Below are 27599 nucleotides of genomic sequence, written 5' to 3' on the forward strand. Positions count from 1 at the left end.
GCGGGGTTCTGACGGCTCTTCTTTCCTCCGCGTTCGCAGCCCGGCGTCCCCATGACTCTGAACCGCGGCGACAAGCTGCGCTACCTGGACAAGCGGCGCGGCAGCATGCCTTTCTCCGCACACCAGCACCTGCACCGGCGCAGCATGCCGGTGGACGAGCGGGACCTGCGGGCCGCCCTGCCGCAGGACGAGCTGTCGGGCCTTGTGCGCTGCACCTCGTATAGCCCCGGCGAGGCGCACCGGGAGAGCTGGGCCTCCGACTCCTCCGACTCTGTCATCTCCTCGGGCAGCGACTCGGACGGCAGCCTCTACAAGGTGATCCTGCTGGGCGAACACGGCGTCGGCAAGACCAGCCTGGCCCGCATCTTCGGCGGCGTAGAGGACGGCGCGGAGGCGGAGGAAGTCGGTGAGGGCGCGGGCGGTGCGGGGCTCCCAGGCCGGAGCGGCACGGGGCGCGGTGGGCGTCCGGGCGCGGGGTGACGGCGCTTTAACGAGCACTGTCTTCCCTCCAGGAAACACGTACGACAGATCGATTATGGTCGATGGAGAAGAAGCGTCTCTCGTAGTGTTCGATATCTGGGAACAGGTACTTGCAGCTCGAAGATACTTTTTCTTTATGGAGCGGTCGGCGGTTTGCTACAAAGATGTGTAGCGATGGAACGACTCTGTCTGGCTATTTATTGTCGGATGGATAGCATTGAAAGGAAATCATGCTGCCTTTATTCTCCCTTGCAATTATTTTCTCGTAGCTAGACAAGCAGTTTAGAAGCCTGGCTAGGCTTGGGCTGCGAATCCCTCAGTGCTTTGAATAAAGCTTACACTGGCAGCCCTGGGGAATTCCTGTAAAATTAGAAACTGACAATCTGATCGGTGCAGACCTGATACTATTTCTAGAAACAATAAGATTTTAAGAAAACTTCTCGTAGGGTGGTTTACTTTTGCTGTTTGTAAATAGATAAAGCTAATAAAAATATCTTTCAGATTTATAAAATATCTTTTACTTAAATCATTAACTAGACAGTGTCAAATATCTTTTTCAATGCAATAAATCTATTTCCCTCCTTTTGTTTTAGGATGACAGCCAATGGCTTCAAAACCACTGCATGAAGATGGGAGACGCCTACATCATTGTCTATTCAGTGACAGACAAAGTTAGTTTTGAAAAAGCCTCCGAACTAAGGATCCAACTAAGAAGAGCAAGACAAACAGAAGACATTCCTATTATTCTTGTGGGCAATAAGAGTGACCTGGTCAGGTCTCGGGAAGTCTCAGTCGATGGTAAGATACTATTCATTTATACAAGAACGTCTAAATTATTAGTAGCAAAGGCAGCAGAGGATTGTGACCAACAGAGCTGGTCTGGGTTTGATGTAGAAAAATGTATGACTGGAGGCACACCAGAAAAATCAAGCCAGTTGGTTCACACTGGGGACTCTGCACCACGGAAAACAAGCGAGGGAAGACTCGTACATAGAGCTGGGCTCTGAACTGTGGTACAGGAGACACGCAGCTTCAGAGCTACAAGGCTGAAGCTGCGAAGTTTTACTGCATGTAGCAGTTGCGAGTCTCAAGACTTGATAGCCTTCTTAAGGGACAGGAGTGCCATGTCATAGAAGCCAGGCAGTCTTTGATGGTGATCCCACAGTAACAATACAGCCCTTTCCTCTAAAAGTGATTCCATCACGTTTGAGGTGAGGTGGAGAGACTAGGCTCACACGGGCTTTTTGTATGTCATCTACAGCTGTGGTCAGTGAGAATTTTCTGTTCCATTGTGAGTTTCAGCAGCTGAGTACAGTAACAACTGCTAAGTATTGATTTCATGTATTTAAATTTTTTTTTTTCCTTCTGCTGGGAAAAATACTGGTCTTGATGCTGAAGAACTATTTCTTGCTGTCTGGTTCTGGCACACTTCTTGTGTTAAATGCCTGCACAGGGAATTGACTGGAGTTCATCAGGAGATTCTCATTCTTTGCAGGCTGGTGGCAGTGCATAGTTCACCTGCCCTAGAAGTGAGATTGTTTTACTCAGGCTGGCAGCTTTATCATTATTGGCCACAAGGTGGACATGGAAATTTGCTATGTAGCTATATTCCAGGGTTACATGTTTATCTCTGGAACACTGTGGACACAGCATTGTCTATTTTGAATGCAGTCCTAATCAAATCCATTAATTGGCAACATTATGGTCTCTGCTGTAACCTATATACCGACCTGACCTTTTGATCTGCATCAGCTTCATCTGTGCCTGATGTGGAAGACTCTCACTTCCTACAGCGAGGCTGACGTGTGTGATTGCTCAATAACTTCCAGAAGCAGGAGCAACTAGCTCTTCTTTCTGTACCTCACAATCTCTCCTATTGGACAGCAAGCATGCATAAGTCCTTCCCTTAAATCAGCTACAGATCTTAAATGACACTGGAATAGTCTACCTATAGGGCTATTTTTGCCTTACAGTCAGCACTGCTGGTCAAGTGAGATTTCTGAACACACCACAACAAAAGAATGAAAAGTAAGGGGACAAAATCATGACTGCAAATATTATAACTTACTGCTGTGTAACAAAGCTCTTTGGTGTTGAAGACACTTTCCTTTCTTTTTAAGTTAACCCATTTTTTTCCTGCTAGAACGTATGAAGAAAAAATGTCAGTCTTCACTCATCTCCCTTCTTTTCTTTCCATTCAGAGGGACGGGCCTGTGCTGTTGTGTTTGACTGCAAGTTCATTGAGACCTCAGCTGCTCTTCATCATAATGTCAAGGACCTGTTTGAAGGTATTGTTCGGCAAATCAGGCTTCGCAAAGACAGTAAAGAAGACAACGCTAGGAGAATGGCCAACACAAAAAGAAGAGAAAGCATAGGCAAAAAGGCAAAGCGATTTCTTGGGAGAATTGTGGCAAAGAATAACAAGAAGATGGCTTTCAAAGCAAAATCTAAGTCTTGCCATGACTTATCTGTGCTTTAGAAGCTTCCAGCAAGGTCAGATGTTGCCGTGTTGGAGGTGAACAAGCATTTGGCTGTTGAGAAGTATATGGATGATCCTCATGGTCATAAAACAATGACTTATCAATTGAGACTCTCATTAATGCCTTAAAGTGCACAAGCAAGTCTGGAAGTTACCTTACAATGTTGGCTTCATTGATGAATGGTTTGTTTCAATGTATACAAGTAAATGAACTAACTTTAATTAAGTGGCTTGACATGCCCACATTTTCACTATGTATATATGTTACATACATCCTCTTGTCCTGTGGATACCAGAGATGCAAAGATAAAAAAGGATGATAAGTATCACCACAGACTTGCCTCTTTTGCAGAGCAAAACTTAAACTTGTACGCAGGCTCGTACACTCTTTTTAGTATAAAGTAAGCAATGATCAATCTTTTTAAATTTAAATGTGGGGTGGGAGGAAGTAGAACCACACTAGAATGGAAGGAAAACATATTTATATATATATATATAGTTAAATATGGAACAGATATCAGTTTATGAAGTTAATTTGCACTTCCATTACCTGTTATTCAATTAATTTGTTACTTGTTTACATGCAGATTTTATAATAAAGTATTATTTCCTGTTATATTAAACTGTGCTTTTTTCACAGTATGGATAAAGAATGACAGAGCAGTATTTTTGTAGTGATCTTTTTTTCACTGTATAAAACATTAATTACAGACTTCAAGTGATCTATGCAGATATGTATACTGCAGTTCTGGAATGAAATGAATCATGAATACTCTGTCCTGTTCTTCAGCAGACAGTTCTTTTAAGGAATTCCTGCTCTTATGAATACTCTATTACAGCAGCTGGCATTGGAAAGGTGTATCTTGATGTTACGGCTCACCTTCAACCTGGTTCTCTTGTCAGCTTTAATAGAAACAGACCTCTAAATAATTTTTAGTTTGTTAGGTTTTTGTCCATGCTGGTGAATTGAAACCTGTAATGTTCAGCTTGTTACATCTCTGCAGGTTTGAAGGCCTGGTGTGACTTCTTGTTTGTGTCTTGTTTCTCATTGCTTTGTTTTCCTTTTTTGGGAAAAATGTAATTTTCCCATCTACTCCCAAGCCTGTAAATACCTTTCAGTGGCTTTCGGAATTTCAAGGAAGCCTGGCAAAACTGTCTGAAAGAGTTCTGAAAGGCTGCAGCTGTGGGCTACTGTGGCCTGCAGCACTGCCATAGTTTTCAAGTCCTGTGTTATAATTAATGTGTTACCATGACTTTTACCTATTTGCTATTCATGAATTTATAAATCAGTCATGCCTCGGCAAATAAATTAGGCTGACTGCATACGCTTTATAAATTCCTCTATAAAGGATACATTATCTTTAAATTCTTCCATAAGCTCAGTTCTCACAGTCAATAAAACACAAGTCCCCTCTCTTTCCACTCCCCTTAGCTGAGTCTAGCTATTTAAAGAGATTGTTCCACTGACTGGGGGTTCTTTGCATGATCTTACAGAGGCTAGCCCTTCCCATGCAGCAGACAAACAGCATCAGCTGTTACACCTCAGTGTGAGCTTCCCTGAGCTTGAACAAACAACTCTGCATGGGCTTAGCCTCCTGATGTGCTGCTAGGGCAGGTAGCTGTTGGCTTCAGTATATGTTGCTGCTAACAGGTCACATTAGTTATCTTGTGAAGAGAGGTGTTTGCTTTGTGACCTGAGCGAGGTCCAAAGCAAGTGATTCTGCCCTGCAGCCAGACCTTACATTTACCTGATGATACTTCTTACTTGGATTTGGCCTTTTTCTTTCTGGCACACTATTATCCCTGGAATGTCTAACCACGGTCAAGAGCATGGCATCAGATGTCTACTTACACTGAAGTTTTTATCTTTCAACACCAAAGAAAATGCCCGAGTCGTGAAAACCTTGCTGAAAAAGTGTCCAAACCAATGTGCATAGATCTGACACATACCTATTTATGCTTATATCAAAGCTGTTAACAAAACTTCATGTAGCTCCCTGTGTGTTTGCAAAGGTTGTCCTATGTTTTCAGAATGACTGGGAGAGAACTGGCACTTCATCTGGATTGACTTTCAAGATTTAATTGTCAGTAATGAACACAAGGAATGTGACAGAAATCCAGAGATTGAGCCATGTCTTTTCACAAAGTGCAACGTGTTACAGAGTTGTTGCGACACAACCGCAGCTGCAAAGCTTCCCCAAGGCCATGGTTAATAGCTGTGCTTTTTTGCATACTCTGACCTACAAATCAGAATTTTTCTTGTGTTTGTGAATTCAAAAGATTATGTTTGGACAACTGTAAAGCATAAAAACGATTTCTGTTTAGTACATTTCTAGAGGTTCATATAAAGTGTGGAAAAGAACTTGTATTTTAGAATTGTGTCATATAGGCCACTGTGAGACAATAAACTGTGAATCATCTGAAAGAAACGTAGGCTCATCTGTACTGTATTCAAACAGTTGACATTATACAATAAAATACTTTTCAAATCCCCATTGTATCGTTTTTTTCTCATTTGTTTGTTTTTACAAGGGCTTTTTTTTTGCATAATTCAGCAATAGTTCATGAATATGGGGAGAGTTTGATGTTATTACAGCTTTGAGAATAACCTGCTCTAGAACAATATCATATTCCATACTACAGAAGCATTGCCATGAATATTATTTTGCAGAGTTTTTGTTTTTTTGTAGCTCATGGAAGACTTTCTACCCTGAACAATAATAATTTCTAGCATATAATTTAATGCAATTTCCAAGAGGATTTTTTGAAAGTATACATGCTAACAGCAACTGGCATCTAACTGCCAAATGCCTCCAAAAATCAACATTCTTCAAAAGGTTTTTCCTATCTTCAAGCATTTGACAGTCACCTGTGGGCTTTAGTAATTTGGGATGGATACTCAGATTCTAGTTGCTAATGGGGGAGAGTCTGTATCAGGTGAAACACACCGGGAGTTCCAGACTACAGCATTTTCTCTCATTGTTACCAGAACAGAAACAAGTGTCAGAGGTAACACTGGTGTGAGTTCTCTCATTTTTTTGCCAGCACACGTCAGTTTTAATTTGGAGGGACAGTTCACACAGTCATTTAATCTTTATTGCTTTCACTGCTCTGCCAGCTGAGGTTCCTGTTACAGCTGATCGTGATAGAAGATTTTGTGTTGGCATAAATCCATTTGGAACAACTCTAATTATTATCATCTGCAGTGGAAGGACGTTGCCTTTTATATGTGATGCATACATTAGGTAAACAAATCAAAGACTCCTCTGCCTGTTATTTCGAAAATAGCTTCTGTAAAACTCTTTACCGTATAAAAAATGTGAAGAAAATCATTCCTCCATCTGCCAAAAACACAAAGTGTAAAACTGAGTCATATAAATAGAGATGGAATGTAAACTGCTGGGGGAAGACATAGCATCACCAAAAATGTAGTTTTATTCAGATGTATTTTCTCAAAATAGACTACAAAACCAGGCCAGGATCTACATAGTAATGTTGCATAACACAACTGTTCTTTACAGAAAAAGAAAGCATAGTGACTTGACAGTGAATAAGAATTCAGTGCATGATAAAAGATCACTAAGAAGTAGTTTAAGAAAAGTGGGATAATATTTACGCTGAAATTTTCTTTACTTCTCTTTTTTTTTTCCAGGGACAATGTACAGACTAATTGCATGTACAACATGAATCTTGATTTGCATCACATCTGTGCATTCCAGGGCTGCCGTTTAGTTTATAAAAATGATCTCTAGCATTATAATGGGCAATTTGACTCCCTGTTTGGATAAAGGAACATCTGATCTCTGTTACTCCTGAAGTTATAAATGTCTAAAAATTCAAATTGTAAACAATGTCAGCTGTCTTTGTGCTCTATGACATGGATGTTGAATAGAGAAGTAAGAGATAAAAGAAAGAATGAAGTGCATATCATTTAAATTCATAATATCATTCAATTCTAACCCACTGTTCATTTGAAGATATGAATTTTCTCATCCTCTTAAAACTAGCTTCTCAAAGGCCCAAAACAAGGGCTGAAGAAAGGGCAGGATTTGGAGAGCCAATGCAGAATCAAAAGTTGCTCCTACTCAGAACAGAACAGACAACCTGTAAAGAGCTTTTTGGCAATAAGTTCTACTTTCATTGGCCTCATTACACTAGCACAAATAATTACACTTTTGTATGGCTTGCAGTGCCACTGAATGTTGTGACTCCTGCCTTAGAATGACGATTTTCAATTCAGTAGATATCTTGGCAGAAGAATAGAAGTTTTTGTCACCCTAAAATGGATTATTGTAACGCATTATGCTTAACAGAGAGCTTTCAGGAGCTCCATGCTGTAGGAAATGCAGCCATGTTAATTAAGCTGGCTAGGTCACAATGAGCACATAACTCCTGTGCTCTGGCCTGTATTCCCATAAGTTTCTAAGTGAAGTGATGATCTAGAAAAGCTGCAAATAGCACTGGGCATAACTAATGCTGACACTGCTTCACTTTGCTGCATGTTTCTTGGCTCCAACATAGCTTGCTGAACTCACTATGAAGTCAACATCATTTATTGATTCAGGGCTGCTCAACAAGAACAATCTCTGTGTTTCTAATAGCAGCTATCACGTTATCATAGGTATTGGGCAACAACAATTTAGTGCATTTTACACTGCAAAAGTACCTGCAAGAGATCATGCCCTGTTTATTAGCCTTGCATTTCAAGGACACAAAAAGCACAAGACAGTAGAAATAGATCTAAACTGAACTAGAATGTACAGGAAATTTTAAAACCACGCAAACTTGCAATGGCTCCTGTTCACCATGAGCCTTCCACTGGAAATTTTGAGAAGCGTTCATCTACTTGATCTTCAATAAAAAGAATAACCTAACTCTTTTTGGATATCAGCCAAGTGCTGAACAACTTTCTCACAGATTTCCCAGTTAGAGGTACCCCGGTTACAGGGCTCCTTTGTCACACGCTTTTCATGTCAACTTCAATTTTATCTTTCCAACTTCCACTGTTACACATTGCCACCCTTGCAGCAGTGGCTCAGCAGAACGCTGGGAACGTCTGCTGCTGCATGACTTACTGAAAAACATCAGCTGTCAACAGCTGTAACATGAACCTCGTCCCCCAGCTCATTACTTTACATAATATGGTCTAGATAAAAATGTCAGATTTTGCTGCACTTAAGTCCCTGATTAAGACAGCATAGCAAATTAAGTAAATTAAATTACTCTCTCCTTGAATGTCAGGGGTACTACTGCATTTGCAAGGCAAAAAGGAATGGAAGGTTTTTAAGTAATCTGTTTGTGGGGGGAAAAAAAAAGAAAAAAACCAAAAAACTTATGCAATCTGACAGCCAGCTTTCATTTTTACCCTATGGTCATTTTCCCAATGGAAATCTCAGAGGCTATATTGTTGTGCATGGTCTTCTGCCCTCTAACTATTACTAGAACTCTTAGATTTCTATCCTTCCTGCTTGGACACACACAGAAAATATTCTTAAAAATCTGAAAGAAAGCAAGATGGTGAAAGTTATGAGCAGTAGAAAAGTTTTCTAGATTTTTAAAAACAGTAATGAAAGCATTTTATTCAACAAATCAGCATTTCTATGCAGGGTTTACAGCTCACCTAATTTGTGTATAACCTAATTATAAAAAAAAGTAATCAGAATCATCAAACTTTATTAATAATAAGTATTTTCTGTGTTACTCTTGACACCCTGCAACAGATCTAAAGTCATTGTCCAGAAAAAACTGCAAAGCAGACAAACCAGAATCTACAATACTAGGCTACATTTTTATTGTTACCAATATAAGTTTTTGCTTGTAACACAAGTAAAGGCACTGAGTTCACATGTTCATCATAAATGCACAACCAATGCATTTATATCCAATCTGCAGAACTAGTTTTATTATTTTTTTTCTCTTATACAGTAATTCAAAAGATAATACTAAAAATCAAAGCTATAGCAGAAAAGTGAGCTAAGCACAAAAATAAGCAGTAAACAGACTGCAGATCTTCCTTTTATTCACTTTCTGTTTTTCAAGACACTGGAGAGCTGAAGTATCCATGCCTGTCTGCTTAACTTTATTCAAAAGCAGAGCTACTCAAGTAGCAGAGCAGAACTTTGAACAGCCAGATCCTCAAGAACAAAGACTAAGGGTGCAAACACACATCAGCGTACCTTCTATAGGCTCAGATTCATCATTAGCAGAACATGCAATTCTTTTTAGACAGATCTCAAGGGCTCTAGGCAACAGCACATCTTTTATTCTAAAACTATGTTCAAAACTAAAAAGCATTAAGATCTTTCTAATTAATTTTATACTCAGCCTTCATAAAATGACTTGTAAATTAAATTCTTAGATAATTGTTACAGAACTTGATTTGACTAGTAATTGGCTCAATTTTAATTACAAGATAATTAATTAGCATGCCTTTATTATTTTGTTCCCAAAGTAATGTTCTTCCCTTCAAGAGCAAGATGGAGAAATCAGAGAAATTGAGAGCTGCTGAATTTCTGCCTCTTTTCTGTTGGCTTGGACTGTGACCCCTTAAACTCACGCTGCGCTCACCTGGCCTTCCCATCAACACAGGTAAGCACTGCAGCAATTAGTGTCTCACTTGCTTTAGAGCTTTTTTATTTCTTGTTGCAAGACTGTGCTTAAACATCTGCTAATACAGTTCTCATATGAGGAGTATGATGTTGAGCAGATGTTCAGCCCAAAGGAACAAACCACAGAGAAATTTTGATAGGAGTTTGTCCATTGTGAATACTGTAAAGGCAAATCAGCATTCTGGGTGTTGAATCCAGGTCTTTCTTGACTGGACAAACGTTTTTAATATTCTCCTGAATACTGAACATCAACAAGTTTGTAGGTTTGTTTTTAAGAGTTTTGAAAGCGCTCAGGCAAACTAAACTTTTATTTTTATCCTGGAAGAGGTATGTTCAGTGGCAACAACCAAAGTTAAAATTATATCTATGAAACTAAACTTATTTTGATTTTGTTTAGTTTGTTTTTAGGATTTTTTACTTTGGATGTCACATGAAGACTGATCCTACGTCAGCACTCACAAAAGTCACATCAAGAACCAACCAAAAGGAAAGCGTTCAAATGACATCTATATGCAGCTTTTCATTCAAGCGTTGGACTGGAAGGTTCATGAAATCATCTCTGACTTTCCTTCAGTCTCTTCTGAAACTGCAAATAGGGGATGTATATCATGCACAGGCCAGAAATGACAGAAATGAGCTGCATTGTGGACTTTTGGATTACACTGCTGCCTGCAGTTCTCATCCTCTACAGCTGCAACAGCCAGGGTAAATGCAGAGAGGGGACAAAGTACAGAAAGGGAGGGGAAACAGTGGAGGAACGAAACAAGACTTGTCTCTGAGCTGCTTCCATGCTCAGTGGGAAACTTCCTGCATCACAAAGCGTCACCTCCCCACTTCCTCTCCTCCTCCCCCAAAAAGAAAGGGCTATTTTTAATTTACTGATTGTAAAGCTTACTTTCCCAATAGCAGGATAGAGGTTTAATTAAAACATCGACTGATACTAACATAATCCAGAGAAATCCCATCTCTTTCAAGGAATAAGCTTTGCTGAAGTTAGTTTGCTGAAGTGATCCAGTTTAGGCAGTTTTGTGTATTACGCCTTGAATTTAATTGTATCTCTCTGAGAAAAGCTGACAAAACTAATCAAATCTGGAAAACATATTATGGACATTGAAAATAGCTTATTAAGGTCCCTTATTGAATAATGGATAAAGAACACTAACTGCATTCTTACCCTTAGAATTTCCTGCAAGGATTACCAGAGAAAAAAAAGAAGAAAAAAAAAAGCTGAAACTCTTCATTCTACTTATCTACATCCCTATCAGTATGGCCAAGAAAGATCAGGACCTCCATTGCTAAATGTATACCCAGCTTTATCATTCTCTTTTCAACAGAGTATTACTTATTACTGCTATTGAGAACACAGGAGAAATCCTGCTTTTTTATAGTGTTAGCAGATGTAGGCCCTGTTTTTGGAAACATAATCACATGCTTAATGCCAGCAACGTACACTGGAGCCGCAAGACTGAATAAATATTTAAAAGGCTATTGGTTTGGAACTGTATTCTTGCTATAATATAGGGAAAACAAAAATAGAATTTGGCATTGTGTATCTATGTCATCTCATGAAAATGTATGGTATGTTTGCAGAAGCAGAAATAGATTCTGAAAACAAAATAATTGTGGGGCAATTTCCATCCAACAGGCACATAGAGACAAAAGGATGAACAAGCATAGAATGGTTCTCCAGACAGATGAAAAGCAAAGCCAAGCAATTCCTCCAGTATGATTTATTTTACCTAACTTAGGAAACAAAACAACAGCAAAAAAACACGTAGATCGTGGAACAAGGGCGACTGCAATAATCAACTTTGCTGTTTTGGAATGTTCTTAGTGCTTACAGTTCACCGATTAAGGAAGACAATCACTAAAGTACTAAACTCAATTAATGTCACATGGATAGAGAAGTTTTATTGAGCAGCATGGTGCTAAGAATCAGATTTCCGAAGAAAAGAATATAATTCTAACACATAAGTCTAAACTGTGCAATTTTATCAGAGGAGTAGCAGGTATTTTGCTTAACATTCTACCCTTTGGGATGATTAAGATGGAATTTCACTTCCACTGAAAAAGTAAGAACATAGCTTTCAGGATACAGGAAGTTTAAAATGTAGACTACATAAATTCCAAAGGACCAAGTAAAAAATATTTCTTAATTTTCATACAACTTAGCTGATGAAATTGTGGTGAAGATTAAGACTGACAGTAACTGTGGGAAGTGTCCCTATTGGATCCATATAAGATTCCATGATTCCATGAAGTTGCAGCACAGCAGCACTTCGTCCTCCTCCTGTATGCCACGCTTTGGTTATAAGGATGAGCTTTTTTTCTTTTCTTTTCCTTTTTTTCTTTGGAGGAGGAAGGCTTGAGCACCTTATGTGATGAATTATTAAAAACCTGTGAAGATACATCTATGGTGTAAAATAATCCCACCCTGTCAAGGGCTTCTTTGTCTTTCATATGCCCACGTGTGCTTTTTCCTTTTGTGCTGAAACATCAGGAGCCTTCTCTGTATCTTTACAGTATGGGAGAAGAGACCCAAGTTTGTCTCAGGAATTTTTAAGTCTCCAAAGCAAAATGTTCTAAAATGTCCATTGAGTGGGAGGATGCAACAAGGAGATGAAATGTCAGTGTGTTACATTTCTATATTTATTTTTCTTAATTCAGAGGCATTGCAATTTAGTAAAAAAAAAGTGTGTCTTCAAACACAGATTGATACATATCTAACTTCAGAATTATTGCTTTATGAGATCCCTTTTACTCCCACTCCATTTCCCCACATTTCCTAGTGGAAACAGTGTTCTGAGGCCACAAAAAAGAAGAAACAAAAAAGAATTCCTCCAAAAATCATGTGGGAAAATGGTTTCTTGCCCAGCCCTGCTTGCAAATACAATGGGTTAAATGCTAATCATGTTGAAGCCGCTAAGAGTTTTCCCTTAGATCTGAATCATAGCAAAGATATTTATTTTCTTTGTCAATAAAGACATAACTTGAAGAGGCATAAAAGGGGAAATATTTCAAAAAAATTAAGTAGATTTTACAAAAATTGGCAAGCTATGCATAACAAGAATTCAAACTTCTACTTCTTGTTCATTTTCCACAAGACTGTTTTGACAGATGGATGCATTCAGACAGAGAAATTAAAATGAATGCAGTAACGCTCTCCTGGTTATTTTTGTTTCCGATATCTTGAATATTTAAATAACTACAGACTAAACTAAGTTTCTATATTTGGGAGGCAATTAACAACAACACTGTAGAAAAATCTTTCATTTTATTTGATTAAAAACAGAGCACAGGTCAGAGTCCTGCAAATGCATTACACTCCTGCCACAGGAACGCTTCTGCACCAAAGAGTGTAATTATGGGCTTGTGCTTCTGAAGAGCATTATGGAATTCAAAGAACAACTTTAATTTAGGAAATTAAGCATATGTCAGGGGATTTGGAATGCTGACCTCCAGCTCACTCATCCCACCTCTTTGCCCAGGAGTGTACGTGGCTCGTGCAGCTCAAGCCACTGGGAAAGGGACAGTTAAGCCAATTCACTGATAAATTCTCCCCTCAGAGGTATCATCAGATCTAAGAACAGCATTTTGAAGATCCACAGCAGAATTTCTCAGTACTCTTCTATTACAGTTCTAAACGTGTTTTGTGATTAGAGCCCTTCTGTACAGGCTGATGTGCATTAAAGAACATATGAAAACTAAAATGGATAGATTGCTTCATTAAAGGCAAATTTAATATTGCTCCCTCGTGGTACTGGGAATCCCACTGCTGCATTACTTTTCTGTTTGCATAAATTAATATTTTTTCATAAGAATAATATATTTAGAAGACGTTGGAAGACACTGATAAATTATAATAGGAAAAATCAAAACCATTCACTTAATGTTGGATTTCCTCGTCATTTTAAATTTATTGTCAGTTAAATGTAGTAAAAAAAATTATATTTATATCATTAGTATTCAATTAAGGAAATTAAATTAAGGAAATCTGTGTGATTCTGTGTGAAATAGGATTTTAGTTTTAAGCACGAACCTGTGAGCTTAGCTATTCTTCATTTTAAATATGAAATGTCCCTTTCAATAAAAAACATTAGATTATTATTGAATGTAAAGGTACTCAAGACAATTCTTAGATATGATCTCAGTCCACGTGTTCAAACATCTAGTTAACCGAAGTTTCTAAAGGCATGCTTGACTTAGACTATGTAAGTCATCATCTTCCTATGAGTGTTTGTCTTACTCGTGTGACTAAAACTGGATACCTTCTTAAGGAAGTGGGCGATTCATGGCCTAAATCAAGAGTTACCATATTTAATCAAACTTACGTTGCTGTGAGATCAGACTGAAATATATGGAATCCAAGTCTTTACCTTTTAAAATTTTTTATGCAGAGTATCAAACACCATCTAACCAAATGATTTCACAGATGTGTCTGCTATGTAGATAAAACAAAGTGCAATGGAAAGGAGGCCTGGGAGCATTGCACACCCTAAGTTGTGGGTTATCTCTTTTCTCACTCCATTTCCATCCATCCTAAGAAATGGCAAATCTGCAGCTCCTCAGTTTAGCCAAACAATACTGACTGATCTGCACCAAGGACAGTGTGTAGGACTGGGTTAAGATCAGAGGCAACTCTAAAATCCAGCTTCCTTGAACAAAATAAGCTCTCAGCAAGGGCCAGCTGAACCCAAATGTTCAGATGTATCAGGTGAGCACACAGACACAGATTCACAGTAATCTATCATCAGGGAATATATATATATTGAGATCTTGTTAGGCACAAAGACTTACGGAGAAGCTGTCATAATTATTAAAGAAAATTAAGCCAAAGTCCTTTTAACGTAAATATTGTGCTCCAGCTCAATCCTATCATGGAGCATGCAACCAAAACAAATGTCACTGATGCTAAATTTGCCTCTTAATTCCTAACAACCTCTTTGACTTCAGTAACTGTCCTCTGTTAGAGTAACAAATGCAGTCATTCTCCATCCCAGCCATAAGCACCATCTGCCATTTAATAGGTGCTTCAGCAGCTCATTACTCTGTACTTAAATTGACTTTGAACAGAGCACTTCCATTTTATTGCTGCTGCGCTTTGCATCACCAGCACCCTTAAATTCAATACTGATAAAGTCCAGGATTGTGCAACTGGTGCTGTAACTTTATTTTCAGTCTTAATATCCTTTTCCTCACTTGATACTTTCTGAATTAATGAGCATACAGCACGGTTCAAGTACAACTGTACTACTTTTCAGAGAGCAGTATTTCAGCAAATAGAGTCAAGTTCTGTGCACCTTAGTGAGTATAAAATTAATATGAAAAAGTATTTATAGATATATTTTGGACATTCTTTAAAAAGCTACTCAGAAAGTAGTAGTGGAACTTTTTTCAGCAATAAGTCAAATGGCATTTTGATGCCAATTAATCTTTTTATAGTAACTTACAGACATCTATTTCTGCAAACACTTTAGCTATCAAATACAGACTAAAGCCTTAAACTCATATTGCGTAAAGAACAGCCACAGAGTTTTTATTTTGAACAACGTTCAGTTTGTTCAAGTCTTTCAAAATGAGTATTTACATGCCCCTCTTCTTTCGTGTTTGTAGTGTATTTGCTGTAGCTTAAGATTTGTACTTGGAGACAAGAGAAAGGAATGACTTAACAGCCTTGATCTTTTAGAAACATCTTGAGCAGGTGTCAACAAATGTCTGGGAGAAGAAAAACGTAGAAAATAATGCTAATTAAAGAAATGGAGATAAAATAATTAAGCCTGCATTATCAGCTAACACGACTCTACCAAAATTTGCAAATTAAAGAATATGGGTTAATGGCCAGGAAGGCACTTTCTGTAAGATTTAAGTCATGTAAGATCTTATATCTTACTTCCTACCTTCTCAGGTGCAATAAATACTCATACTCGATGGCTAATTACAGTACTGGAAATGAAAATGGGGGTTTACCTATCTCACAGTGACAACTTCATGGGCATCTTTTTAAAATGCTGAGCACTTTTCATCACACAATCACATGTTACGATCTATTCCATAACTGGACTGAACATCTGTGGGTACTCACATTGAGTCAGACACCTTCCCCAGCACTAATTCAGGCCACATTTGGCTACAGAGAATAGGAGCAACAGGGGAAGCTTATCTCCACACCTCAGTTTATATTTTCCACTAGCATTTTAAATAGCAAACCCAAACATCAGATGCCCTTTATTAGTAACAACTAAGAGATGCTTTCCTACAGCTGCAGTACCAGCATGTGTATTAAAAAAACATGTTTAGAACTCAGTAATTGCAGAAGATAAAGGTGAGTATTCAGAACTGGATTCCATAATCAGAGCAGTAGCAGTGAAATATGAAAATAACCACATGCCAGTGGTTAGAAAGTTTTCCCTACCATTCTTACCAGAAGTAGCAAGGTAACACCAATCTCCCCAACACTTTTCTAAAAAACATATTCCTTTTTCTCCAACATTCAAATGTTTTAGGATTCACATCTGTTAATCTTATCAAACATTTCATAAAAATAATGTAATTTATATCTTTGTTTGTACCACACATTTCAGTAATTATTGTTGCTCCCAGAGAGAAGACTAGAACTGAATATTAAAAGAACAAATATAAAATGCCTTCCTTCCACAAAGATAATCACATGTGGAAAGGAGAAATATCATGCATTACTCTCTGGGATTAGGGGATTCTTTTAACTTGCCATTTGGCATTATGAGCACAGTAAACAGATAAAATATAGAAACCATGTGACTTCTTGTTCCATAGCCTTTTACACATTGCTGCTGTAGAGTAGCTTTCAGATGTCAGTACAGAACTGCCTGCTCACTGATGCTCGGTAAGAAATGTCAGGGAAGAGATAAGCAGGCTAAAAGGAGACTATTTTAGAAACATGGATTGCTCTATCATTAGTTCTATAGATAAACTTCCCAACATATTTTTGAACAGCAAATGTTATTGCCTAACCAAAGTCAGAAGGAGACAGTAGAAAGTAGAGGTGATTCAGGACCTCTGTAGAGGTGAGAATGTTTAACCTTGTTAAACCACTGTTTTAAGCTGGTTGGGTACTAAAAGTCTTCATGTTAAAATGATTCTGGTTTTGGAAAATTGGAGGAAAAGTTTCCTGAAGATTTAAGAGAAAAGGTCAGGAACAGGAAGAAAATGACTTATCTTCAGGTGAGCATTAAGATATCGTGGAATGGAAAATAAGTGCTAAACTCCTAATTCTCAGTTCTGTAACAGAAGGAGTTGTTTCAATGTATCTCATAACTGGGAATTCTTGTGGTATGTGAGAAGGCACTTTTTGGTCACTGTTGCACCACATAAGCTCTAATGCTTTAAGTGGCATGCAAAGGATGTGCCAAATTTGGGGAAAATTCGGAATAGTTAAACTAAGGAGATTTGCCCAGCATCATGACAAACGTCTTTTAAATCAGTTCTAGGTCTGCTTGCAGTCTATTAATATCATAGAGGTGCAGAATTGGTGCAGCCTCTAGTATATTTTACTTTTCAAATGGTCCTACAATGCAGGGGAAAATGTGTGCATTAGAAAGAAATAAAAAGTTATTTTAGACCATTTAATACATTACAGACAAAGATTGAAGTGATGGCAGGCAAGATAACAGGCTATTTTCTTGAGGTGATCCTGTAAAGGCACACAATCCATAGATGACCTTTATGTGCAAACATACTGAAACATTCCTCTTACAAAATACACTTCTATAACGTTAGCATATTTTTAGAAGTCCTCTTAGTCATATATAAATGCACCTCAAAGGGATTTAATTTAGACTGCAATTAATTTTCATCTCCCCTACACAGCAAGTACAAATGGTATAAAAAGCTCCTAAATGAAAAAGGAAGTCTTTTAATGTTAGCACAGATGTCAGACAGTCATCACACAAAGCAAAAGTCAGCAGAGAATATGACCTATTTGGTACTCTTTTCCTCTCACATTGTTATAAATCAGGAGTAACTCCATTGAACTCTAGCTTATTATACTGATGAAAATGAGATTTAAGCTGAAGAATAAGACCCTTGATTAAGCTTGAAAAGTGTTTTTTTTTTCCATCTGAAATTCTTAGCTGCCATCAATATCATGCTTTCTTCAATAGATTTGCCTCATTTGGTTTTCATTGGTCATGCTGCTTTGCATCAGTCTCAGAAGGTGGTTTTTAACAGCAATATTCTTTGTATTGTAGATGTTGTAAAGGGCTTACAGTGCATTTCCATATGTTTGCAAGAGAGGCAAAAGTTACTTCATGCCATAGCAGCAGAAGAATTAATACTTCGAGAGCTAAATGAGTTTTAATGAGTGCTTGTCATTCTCTACAATTTGTAACAAAAACCCTCCAGAACAAAGAAAAAAATAGGTGAAGAAATGTAGTGCTACAGAACTTTCTGCCAGATTACCGACATTTATCTTAAATGTTTTCCCAGTGCTATTTTCTGAATCTTATTCCTGTTCCAAATATTAACTCTCGAATGTCCAGTTTCTGGTTTCCTGTGAATGGGAATATATTGTATTGGGTCAGACACTTCACTAATGCCTACTCCCCAGAATGATACTGGAAAATGTTGTTGGATCTCCCATTTATCTTGCTCCAGAGAAAAGAGACAGTCTTTGACTAGGCTGTTGCATGTCAAAGCAGATGATCCCGACAATGCTATTAAATGAGCATTTACTGAATGTCACCTGATTGCTTAAGCTATGAACAGAAATTCTCCACTACATCAAAACTGGCAGATAAATTAAGGAAGAACTTGAATGTGAACACAAAGACAACTACCTCTAGTATAGAATACAGAAGACACTTAGCAGCTGTTTAATGCACATGCTAAAATAAAACCTGGAGGGATGACTTCAAAGAGCATTTTGAAAGATTAAGCAATGTAGTATTAAAATATTGGAAGAGAAAAAATGACATTGTTCACATTAGGACAATTCACTGAGTTAAACCATCAAGGCCATGATCTCTTTGAACAGTATATTTGCTTGTTGTCTATTTCACATACTTGCTCTACAGTCAAGAAAACAGGGTTTCATTCACAGGAGCTGTTAAAAGAAGAGAGTGGTAATATTTCTTAAACACCCTAAGTAAACCTCTAGTGAGAGGAATAGACATGAACTCAAATTTGATCCATTATTGTACTTCTTAGGCTATAGCTGATCTCAATGCAAAGCTAAAGTAAAGAGCCCATCCACAGAGGTACAAATGACTACAGAAGATGAGAAGCACTAGCATCAGTGCATTTTCATTGTTAGTACAAAACATATTTTGCTTCAATATTGTTACAGGCAAGCCCATCACTTGTAAATTTAGCTGAAAAACTGACACATGCAGGAGATACCTGAAGCCTCTCTCTCAGCATATGGTTTAAATGCTGACACACTCCTACCTACATAACATACACGTAAGCATAGCATACAACCTAGGAACATCCTCAAGCCCAGATTCTCAAGGTAGGTCTTCTTTTTAACAGTGGGAACAAAACTGGCAAGGAACTGTCTGTGCCTTCTCTGCAGGTTTCCAAATCCAGCACCTAAAGCAAGATGCCTCTATAAGAATTCTCCAGCTGCTGAGCTGAATAGTTTAAATAGAATAAGTGGAAAACACTTCTGTCTAAAGCCTCGGGTCACTTTCAAACCTTTCTGTGCAACTAAAATAATGTGTTATCTGACTGCAAAACTGCCAGCAATTTGGCTAGAAAGAAGGACAACAGATGTTCTAAGAGCTGATAATTTTGAGCCCGTGAAAAAGGACAGAGAAATGCTACAAGTTACAGTAAAAAATCCTCACATCACAGACTTCAAGCTGATCTTCAAAGTGTATGCTCCAGATATTCAAGGACAGAGTCTATTTCTTCATCTGCAGAAGGCAAAGTAAAGCTGTGTTGTTCTGCCTTATTCTGTATCGGTGTTTGAACAATTCAGCCTTTAAGCTTTACAAAACAGAGGCCCAGTTACCTATATTTGGGTGCATGAATGCAGCAAGAAATCATGCGAACTAACTAAATAAATGTTTTAGATGTTCAAGGATGTATGGTCTCTTTTAAAGCTAGGGATTAGCTTTGTAGGTGCTGTTATCATAAAAGACAAAGTCTTGAACACCTAACATTAGTCCTGTAGTAAAACTCTGAATAACCAAATTCTTCCTTTATAGGAAAAAAAGCACACAGTAGCTGCAATGTTAAGGAACTCCTTGTTTTGATAAGAAAAAAAATGGCCCTTTTACAATATCTGATGGAAGGTTTTCAATCAGGATTTCAGTTCTGATTTTAAGTTACCTGTGCAGTAGAAATGTAATGCTTTGGCATTACTCAGTGGCACTTCATAATGATTTCAGCAATACTGGGATTTTCTGTGACTCTAGATAGGAAGCCTTCTACTAGATTGTATCTTTATACATCTACCAGCAGGTGATATTGAAAGTCTCAAGTCTGACGACTCCTATCTTCACTTCTTTTGCCAGTAAAATGCAGTATTAAAAGTTTCACTTTCTAGCACTTTTTTCTTGAGCCTGCAGTAGAACTGAGAATGTACAAATTTTTACCTTCAAAAATACTGCCTGATGGTTTGTGCACACTCACACGACGCATTGCCAATAGCAACAGGTTGAATTAGCTTTTTGAAATGCAATGAAAGGTCTTTTGGAAGTTCATTTTGTGTGCCTGCAGTCATTATGTATTGTACCAAAGATTCTCAAAATAACAAGTCCATACCAACATAACAGACATAAAAAAATTTAGGAAATTGCAACTGAAATAAGTCAGTACAAATGGGCACGAGATAAAATATGTCTTCATAAATATTTTTAAACCCCTAATTCCAACTGTGATGCAAGCTCTTTCTATTGATTGTTTTAAATCAGTAGAAAGAGAAGAGGAATGACTGGAGCATAAGGTACATGGAAACATTGCTTCAGTTAAAAAAATACAAAAAAAGTGAATAATGGTATATGATGAAAAAAGGAACTAAAAAGGCTAAGTATCTGCTCCTTTGAAATAGAACATCCAGCATAAGAATTTTTTAATCATATGCTATGTCAACTAAAGCAGGAATGTCTTCGCTTGAGTTTGAATGGCCTGTCTCTGTAGTAGATTCTCCTGCTTAGATGTTTTGCAAACAACATTTTATGCAGAGAAAAATCTTCTAGATATACTACAGTGGAAGAGGCTCAATCTACAAAGCTTGTTTCTTAGTACAGATGGAAACTGCTTTAACTAAACTATCACTAAAGATGTATACCAAATTAAACAGCAACTCCAAAAAGGAAGGTCCAGATAAAACCAGATTTTTTCAAGCTTTCTTCTGTTGTTGCTCCTCAAGTGAAGTGCAGCAATCATTCATCTGATTTTGTTCGTTTCAGTTACAGTTCAATAGAGAAACATTATCCATACAGCTTTTTTTGGTGAACAGGTTGAAAAATACCTGGCTTTTCCACTTTCTACCTCCTGGTTGCTATGATTTTTGTACTTACACAGCAACCTGATATAAATCTCAGCCTATGATATAAAAGCAAAACCATTCTCTGTCTCTCTTGTGATATCAGAAGGGTACACATTCCCCCATTCAAGAGTTCAGAGCAATTTCTATGGCTTTCAGGTATTAGTCACCACAGGACTGGTACAGAAAACTGCATCACCAGCTCAATAGAACTGTAGGAGTGAAGAACATTTAAAGATAAATCTGCACCCTCCCTGCCAGGCTCTTTTAACATAATCTACATCCCTTTCCAGTCCTGACATTCCTGTAACTCCAGTCAAAGAGATTAGTTGCACTAAGGAAGCAGCAAAGAGAAAAAATCTACACATAGTGGTCAGAGATGGGCTGCCTTCTGGTCACAGAGAAGCCAAATAGAGTGAGGGGTAGAATAAGGTCTGTTATGTGGCTGAGTTAGACCTGCAATTCAGGGATGAACTGCTAGAGTTCTTGGGGCTTTGAGACTGTCCTTGCTAAGAAAATACTGGTCATCATGAGTCAGCTTGACATCATCTCTGCCCTGCCTTACAAAGTGAGTATCACATTAGAATGCTGGTCAGCTAAGGATGCTTGGTGTCTAAGGATTTAAGAGGATGTAGGTACATTAGCTTGCCTGACTCCTCTGCTGAAAATATTCATATTTTCAGACAGACTTTCCTAAATCCAACTTTCGAAAGCTCTTCATCCAACCACCCACAATGGCATAAAAGAACATATGATGCACACTTACGTTGTCATGAAAATGAACATCATCTCTGGTAAGTGACTGTGAACACAGGTCACAATATTATCAGGAACAAAACCTGCATAATATTTAGATGGTTCTCATTTGCCTACTTCCTCATCTGTCCCCAAGCAAAAATCTTTCCTTTAGGGCTGCCACATCCTTTATCTAATCTTTTCTTGGCAATGCTTCCTTTCCTTTCAGATTGCTGCTGCTGCTGCTGCTGCACTCCTCTTAAAATGACGATTTGGTAGCACATAACCCATGACTATCAGCAGAAAGTATTTAGTACAGTTATCATTAATCTCTGAAAGAAACTGGTATCATGGAAGCTATGGCACAAAACTGTCCCAGCAGTACTCTAACTTCTTTTCTTCTGTCTCCTTTTCTTCTAGCAGGATCAGTGTAGTTGTCATGTTAATCACCTTATTATCAGTGGCAGTAACAAAACTGAATTGAACCATCAGTAAATGAACATAGAAAATACACAAAATCTCCCTGAAGCTTAATTAAATGTCTGTAGACCAGATGTTGTGCTTTTGCTTAAGAATTATATATTTAATAAGCTTCATTTATATGGAAGCATCTCTGTACTACACACATCCCAGATCAGCAATTATCCTCCACTTCTGCAAGGCAAACATTTGGGAAATTAGTCTCTAGGATATCGTGCCTTAGCAACAGTTGAAACTGCAATTGTGGAAAACAGCTGAGTAGCTCCAGGTGCCATTCTCCTTTCAGAATTGAATGCAAGATGTCCTCAGATAATTTCCAAGATAAGTCACAAAATCCTGATTTTCAAAATCATTTGACTCAGATCATTCCATTCAAGTGAAATGAAATTCTCCTGTAATCTTAAATGTACTCTGGGTAATTTCTTTGGTTTAGGAACATGAGCTTTGGTCCTGCAAACCTGTGACTAGTTTACACATATGAATAATGCCCTTAAAATCAGCCTTCTCTTGTCTATTTGCAGGAATGCAGCTGCATGCATAGGTTCATTGTGAAGAGCAGATTTGCTGTGTGGGCCAGTTTTAATTAGGAGATGAGGTCATGGATCATAGCTATATGACCTTCAAGTGACAGCTGATGAACTGTTCCATTTACATAAAGATGTTTAAGATCATCCAAATTCCTTTGTTTTGGACTAACGGTCTTGGATATTTCTGCATGATAGATTAATCTCAACACCAGGTTTTTTCTATGTTACCTTCATATTTTTTGAAGTATTTAAAATTAGAGCTGCAATTTGCAAGTTTCTTACTCCAACTCTACCTAATTGCTCAGCTTGCATTGTTTGAGCAGAAGAGAAACACGATTGCTTAATGCACAATAAAGCCTGCTGTTGTTCTATTTATTGGAACACCAAAGGGAATCCCTCAGGCATCTGAAGATGTGGTAGGACAAGACTGCTTAAAATAACAATCTTATTTCAAACATGAATTACAGATTGCACAGTTCTTCCTTCATAGCAAATCAAGTGGGAGAGCTGAGTCATATGACTGAATCCACATACTTCAGGAATATAGTTATGTGGGTTAAGAGGCACAGAACCTAAACAAAGTCACCCAAGAAACGCATTAACGTTACCATAAACAAATGGATGTTATGTTTAAATTAGAATGAGTCCTCCATAATGTCTTTGCCTTGTTATTCTGAGAATTGATGAAGCACGGCATACATCCCATCTATAACAGTCACCTTCCACTTTCTCCTTGTTAGGAACTGTTCAGCACCCACAGAGCTGAAAGGGTTTATGTCTTATAAAAGCAACAGACAAGCTATATTTCATGAGGACTGTACAGTGTAAACACAAGTGTTTGTAGCTAAATTTCCATGGTAACAGCAAAAAAAATTGGTTATAGTATTCTCAGAACTTGCTCTCCATTCTTCCTTAAACTGGAGTAACTCTTTATTGCTTTTCACTAGTGCAGAGCTGCAGAAATATTTTTAGTAATTTAATCTCATATTTAAATCAATCTGAAAATGAGTTGACTTGAGTTTGCCGAAAGATATCAGGCAAAGCTTTCATTGATTTGATTTTACTCATTATGGAGAAGTTACACCGTCTAACAACAAGAAAATGTCCAAAAATGCTAGAAGAATTTCATTATTTCATTTCAATTTCATTATCACTATTCTGAATTCAATTGAAAAAAAATGCTGCTGTTTGTGGAACTGTGAAGGCTTGCAGTCTTTCAACTGTAGTCTGAATGATATCATTAATTATACATTCAAAGGATCTCAAAGCAGATCAAAAAAATTATTCTTACAAGTCCTGCGGTGTTGCAAGAGGCAGGCATAATTCAATGTATTGTACAATAACTGAGGAAGGGGTTAGTGATGGCTATGAATTTACATATTCATCTAGAAGTCAAAGTCAATAGCAACTGGTTTTCTCTGGAGTTGTGGTCTGCCTTACTGATAGGTAGAATGAGCCTGGCAAAACTCAAACTTCAACCCAGCATTTCTTGATTCCCAGACAACTTATGCAGCCACTGTACCATATCTTGACATTTTTTGATAATACAAGTTTAAAAACCTTCTTATGGCAAAGCCAGGTCTTCTACCACAGCTACTTTTAAAAGCAGACAATGTATTGCCATTAGATGTAAGAGCAATGCTGTCTTCTTCAATCACATCCTAAGGTCTACTGCTTCTTTAAAATGAATTGACAAAAAAATTAAATTCTTTCAATAAGGAAAAGTTCCAGGCAGGTAACAACAGAGAAGAACACACTTCAGTAAGGAAAAGGAGTGATAGAACAAGAACTTCATACCCTCCCCCCAGTGTGCCTGGACAGTACTCCAAGAAGATGACTTCTACACCTACTTCCTCTTAATATCAATCTTCAGCAAAAATTTAAATTTAATGTCTTTTCAGAGACCCTTGCTGCTTGAGAATGAAGATTGTTCTCCATATTTTCACATTAATGTTTTACCCATGATTCCAGGTTCAGTGGCCAAAATGACAGGTCCATTATTATTTGAAGGAGAGCTCCCAAAGATCCAGCTGGAAACATTTATATAACAGCAGAGACAGGCAGAGGTAAGCATAAATATAGTGAATAATCAGTCTGAAGTTGCAGTATGGCTTTTTCAACTACCATTAAAAAAATTTGAGTATAGAAATGGTTTTGTTAATATGCATTAAGAAAATTTAACATGTAAAATAAGATCTTTAAAGATAAGGCCAGAGGAACAAAATCTTTTGACTGCTAATAACTTGGTTTCACAATTCAAAGATTTATGTCCCTGCTGACACATTGCCACTCTTACTGGAAGAATCTGGACAGTGTGAAAATGCTATTGTCTCTTCTAGAGAAAGATGGAGTAGATAAAGTGATAATCAAAATCATACAGGCAGCCTGTGACTAATCTAGGATTATATTCTGTTAAGTGCCTTATCCATTTAACTCCTTCCTTAAAGATTCAGCTCCTGATAACAATCACATAAGTGCAGTTCTACTGAAGCCAGAAAGTCTGTATGGAATAAGAGAACTTGACTCTCAACAACAAAAACAGTGAACTTTCAAATGAGACTGAATCAGACCTTAGCTTTGAATTGAAACATTAGCTCTCTAGATTTTTACATCAGTATTACATATTTTACGCGGAGTAGTTTCTATGAGACCAAATCTTATCTTTCACTTTGTTTCCCTAAAATAGTACAGAAATCAACACTAATTTACCTGAAAACAATCAGAATGAAAACCTCAGCCTCTGGCCCAGTAAGAACTGAAAGATTTGGGGCTAGAAGTTGCTCTGCAGGGCCCTCAGAAAGAACGGTGAGCACAAAAAGCAGCTGGGACACTCCTATAGCAAGGGGGGGGGCCTGACAGCTACACTGATATTAAGCAAAATTGTGCTTTTAATACCCTTCCATGCCTTCTTGAACTTGGTCTAACAATCCACCTACCTATAACTACCACTAGTAAGAAGGAATACTGAGCCAAGTAGATAGACATGCAGGTCTTATTGTCAACAACGTCTTGGATTTTTTAGATGTCTTACTATGATGCAACTGTCCCACTTTTTGAAGCAGATAGAACACAGTTTACTGATGTTTCAGTGATATAAGAACATGTGATCCTTGATATTTATAGAAAGAGCCCTGGGACTTCCATACATCAGGAAAGCCTGCAAGCTGCCATCTGGGATTCTGAAGTCTATTTTATGTCAGTGATACGCATTTTATCTTCAGGGTTTCGATTTTTCTCTTTGGAATACAAAAAGCCAAGAATAGTTCAAGCAATGAATGCATTTGAAGATCTGTATAGAAATGATTTCCCTTTTTAAAATACTGTAATTTGATGCATGAACAATACTTGTCATGAGAGTTTATAAACAGAAGGTAATGTTAGCCAAATTTCACAGATTTTGATTTAAGACTGAAGCCTTAGCACGTTCTGGTGATGCTACATTTCCTAACTAGATAGGCTAGCAGTTCAGCAGTTTGGAGTTATCTACCAGCACAGTCCACATGTTTCGTGAAGCAGATAAAGGTAAGTTTATATTGATCACTCCAGCACAAGACACAGTAGAGGTAGAAAAGGAAGAAGTTTTATCAATTAGTTGTGCACTGTCAGATTTTCTCCCCTTGTTTTCACTGTTCTGCTAATAAAGTGTGTTTTGTATAATCAATAAAAAAATACTGAAAAAAAGAACTGATAAAGCACTGAAAACTTTAATGTAACAAATTACATAGCCTGTGCAGCTTATAGAACAACAGTAGTTATTAGTGATCTCTGCGTGTGTGACTGAATGCAAATACTCATATGCATTGTTTTGTGTCTTTAAACTTTTGCTGGGGTAAATTTCTTTGTTCTTTTGTCTTGCACTATAATTTTCACTGCTTTAATGCATGTGAGCCATCTGTGTAGGTGTGCATGCATATCTACCTGTTCCTGAACAAAGCTATGTTTGATGAATGGTCAAGAACACATTTGTATAATTTGTTCACTAAGTCACTGAGTCACAGGACAGCTAACCAACACAAGATGTTAAAAAAAGCAGAATGAACACCCCTAGACCATGAAATTATTCTACATACCACATGCACACAGACATGTTCACATTCAGGTTGTGCTGAGAAGAAAGTGCTGCTATCTTTTCAAAGCCCCTCTCTCAATCAGATCACATTTCTATCTCTAGGATAGGATATTATTATAAATCAATGGGTAAAGATATGAAGTGCCAGATATCAAAAGAATTGCAGTAACACAAGAATTGAGCATGCTAACTTTAGTGTTTGCATACCCATAAGAACACCACCTGGCTCCTGAAGCTTGTGGGACAACTCAGAGCTTTGACTCACTCTTTCATGTTTGATAAGGTTCTCTTTGATTACTGCAAAATTATTTTTTGAAAATATGATTTTCTTAGGTTAGAAAAATGCTCTGATGAATTAATCCCAATTTGAATTAGATTGACAACATTTTAATTGAAATCTCAGTGTTTGTTTTTAAAATACCACGAGATCTTTATGGCAAGATAAACAGCACAAAACATAGAAGTGATTCCAGGCAATTATCCAGGTAATTATCCACCAAATAAGATGTTGTCCTTATTATAGAAGGTGCAATGTTTGGTCTCAGGGAGGACAGATTAACACGCCAGACTTGGAAACTTTACTCTAATTGCTAGCTGTCAAAGGAGTGCTGACATCTTGGAGAATTGCACCCTGGAGTATTGAATAATGTTCAGTTACTCTACAACATGACCACTTCCATACGTAGACAGCTATGACAAAGGTTCAGGGTATAACTAACTTTGTTCCCACTACATTCAGTGATAAAAATTT

General features: G+C 37.7%; 1 protein-coding gene across 1 annotated transcript; it reads left to right on the plus strand.

Annotated features, from left to right (window-relative positions):
* The first annotated feature begins 6 nt into the window (after positions 1-6).
* Positions 7-3575, plus strand: RRAD (RRAD, Ras related glycolysis inhibitor and calcium channel regulator). Its single transcript, XM_010717735.3, has 4 exons — positions 7-406; positions 513-586; positions 1074-1278; positions 2682-3575. The coding sequence occupies exons 1-4, from the start codon at positions 52-54 to the stop codon at positions 2957-2959; spliced, it is 912 nt and encodes a 303-aa protein (XP_010716037.1). The 5' UTR covers positions 7-51; the 3' UTR covers positions 2960-3575.
* The last annotated feature ends 24024 nt before the right edge of the window (positions 3576-27599 follow it).

This window comes from Meleagris gallopavo, chromosome 13 (genome assembly GCF_000146605.3).
Source record: "Meleagris gallopavo isolate NT-WF06-2002-E0010 breed Aviagen turkey brand Nicholas breeding stock chromosome 13, Turkey_5.1, whole genome shotgun sequence".
Lineage (NCBI taxonomy): Eukaryota > Metazoa > Chordata > Aves > Galliformes > Phasianidae > Meleagris > Meleagris gallopavo.

What these genes read in the sequence shown, in the direction of transcription:
- RRAD (XM_010717735.3), top strand. Translation starts at nt 52, where the DNA reads ATGACTCTGAACCGCGGCGACAAGCTGCGCTACCTGGACAAGCGGCGC. An exon ending in CGCGGAGGCGGAGGAAGTCG is followed by an intron (nt 407 to 512) that starts GTGAGGGCGCGG and finishes TCTTCCCTCCAG; the next exon opens with GAAACACGTACGACAGATCG. An exon ending in TGTTCGATATCTGGGAACAG is followed by an intron (nt 587 to 1,073) that starts GTACTTGCAGCT and finishes CTTTTGTTTTAG; the next exon opens with GATGACAGCCAATGGCTTCA.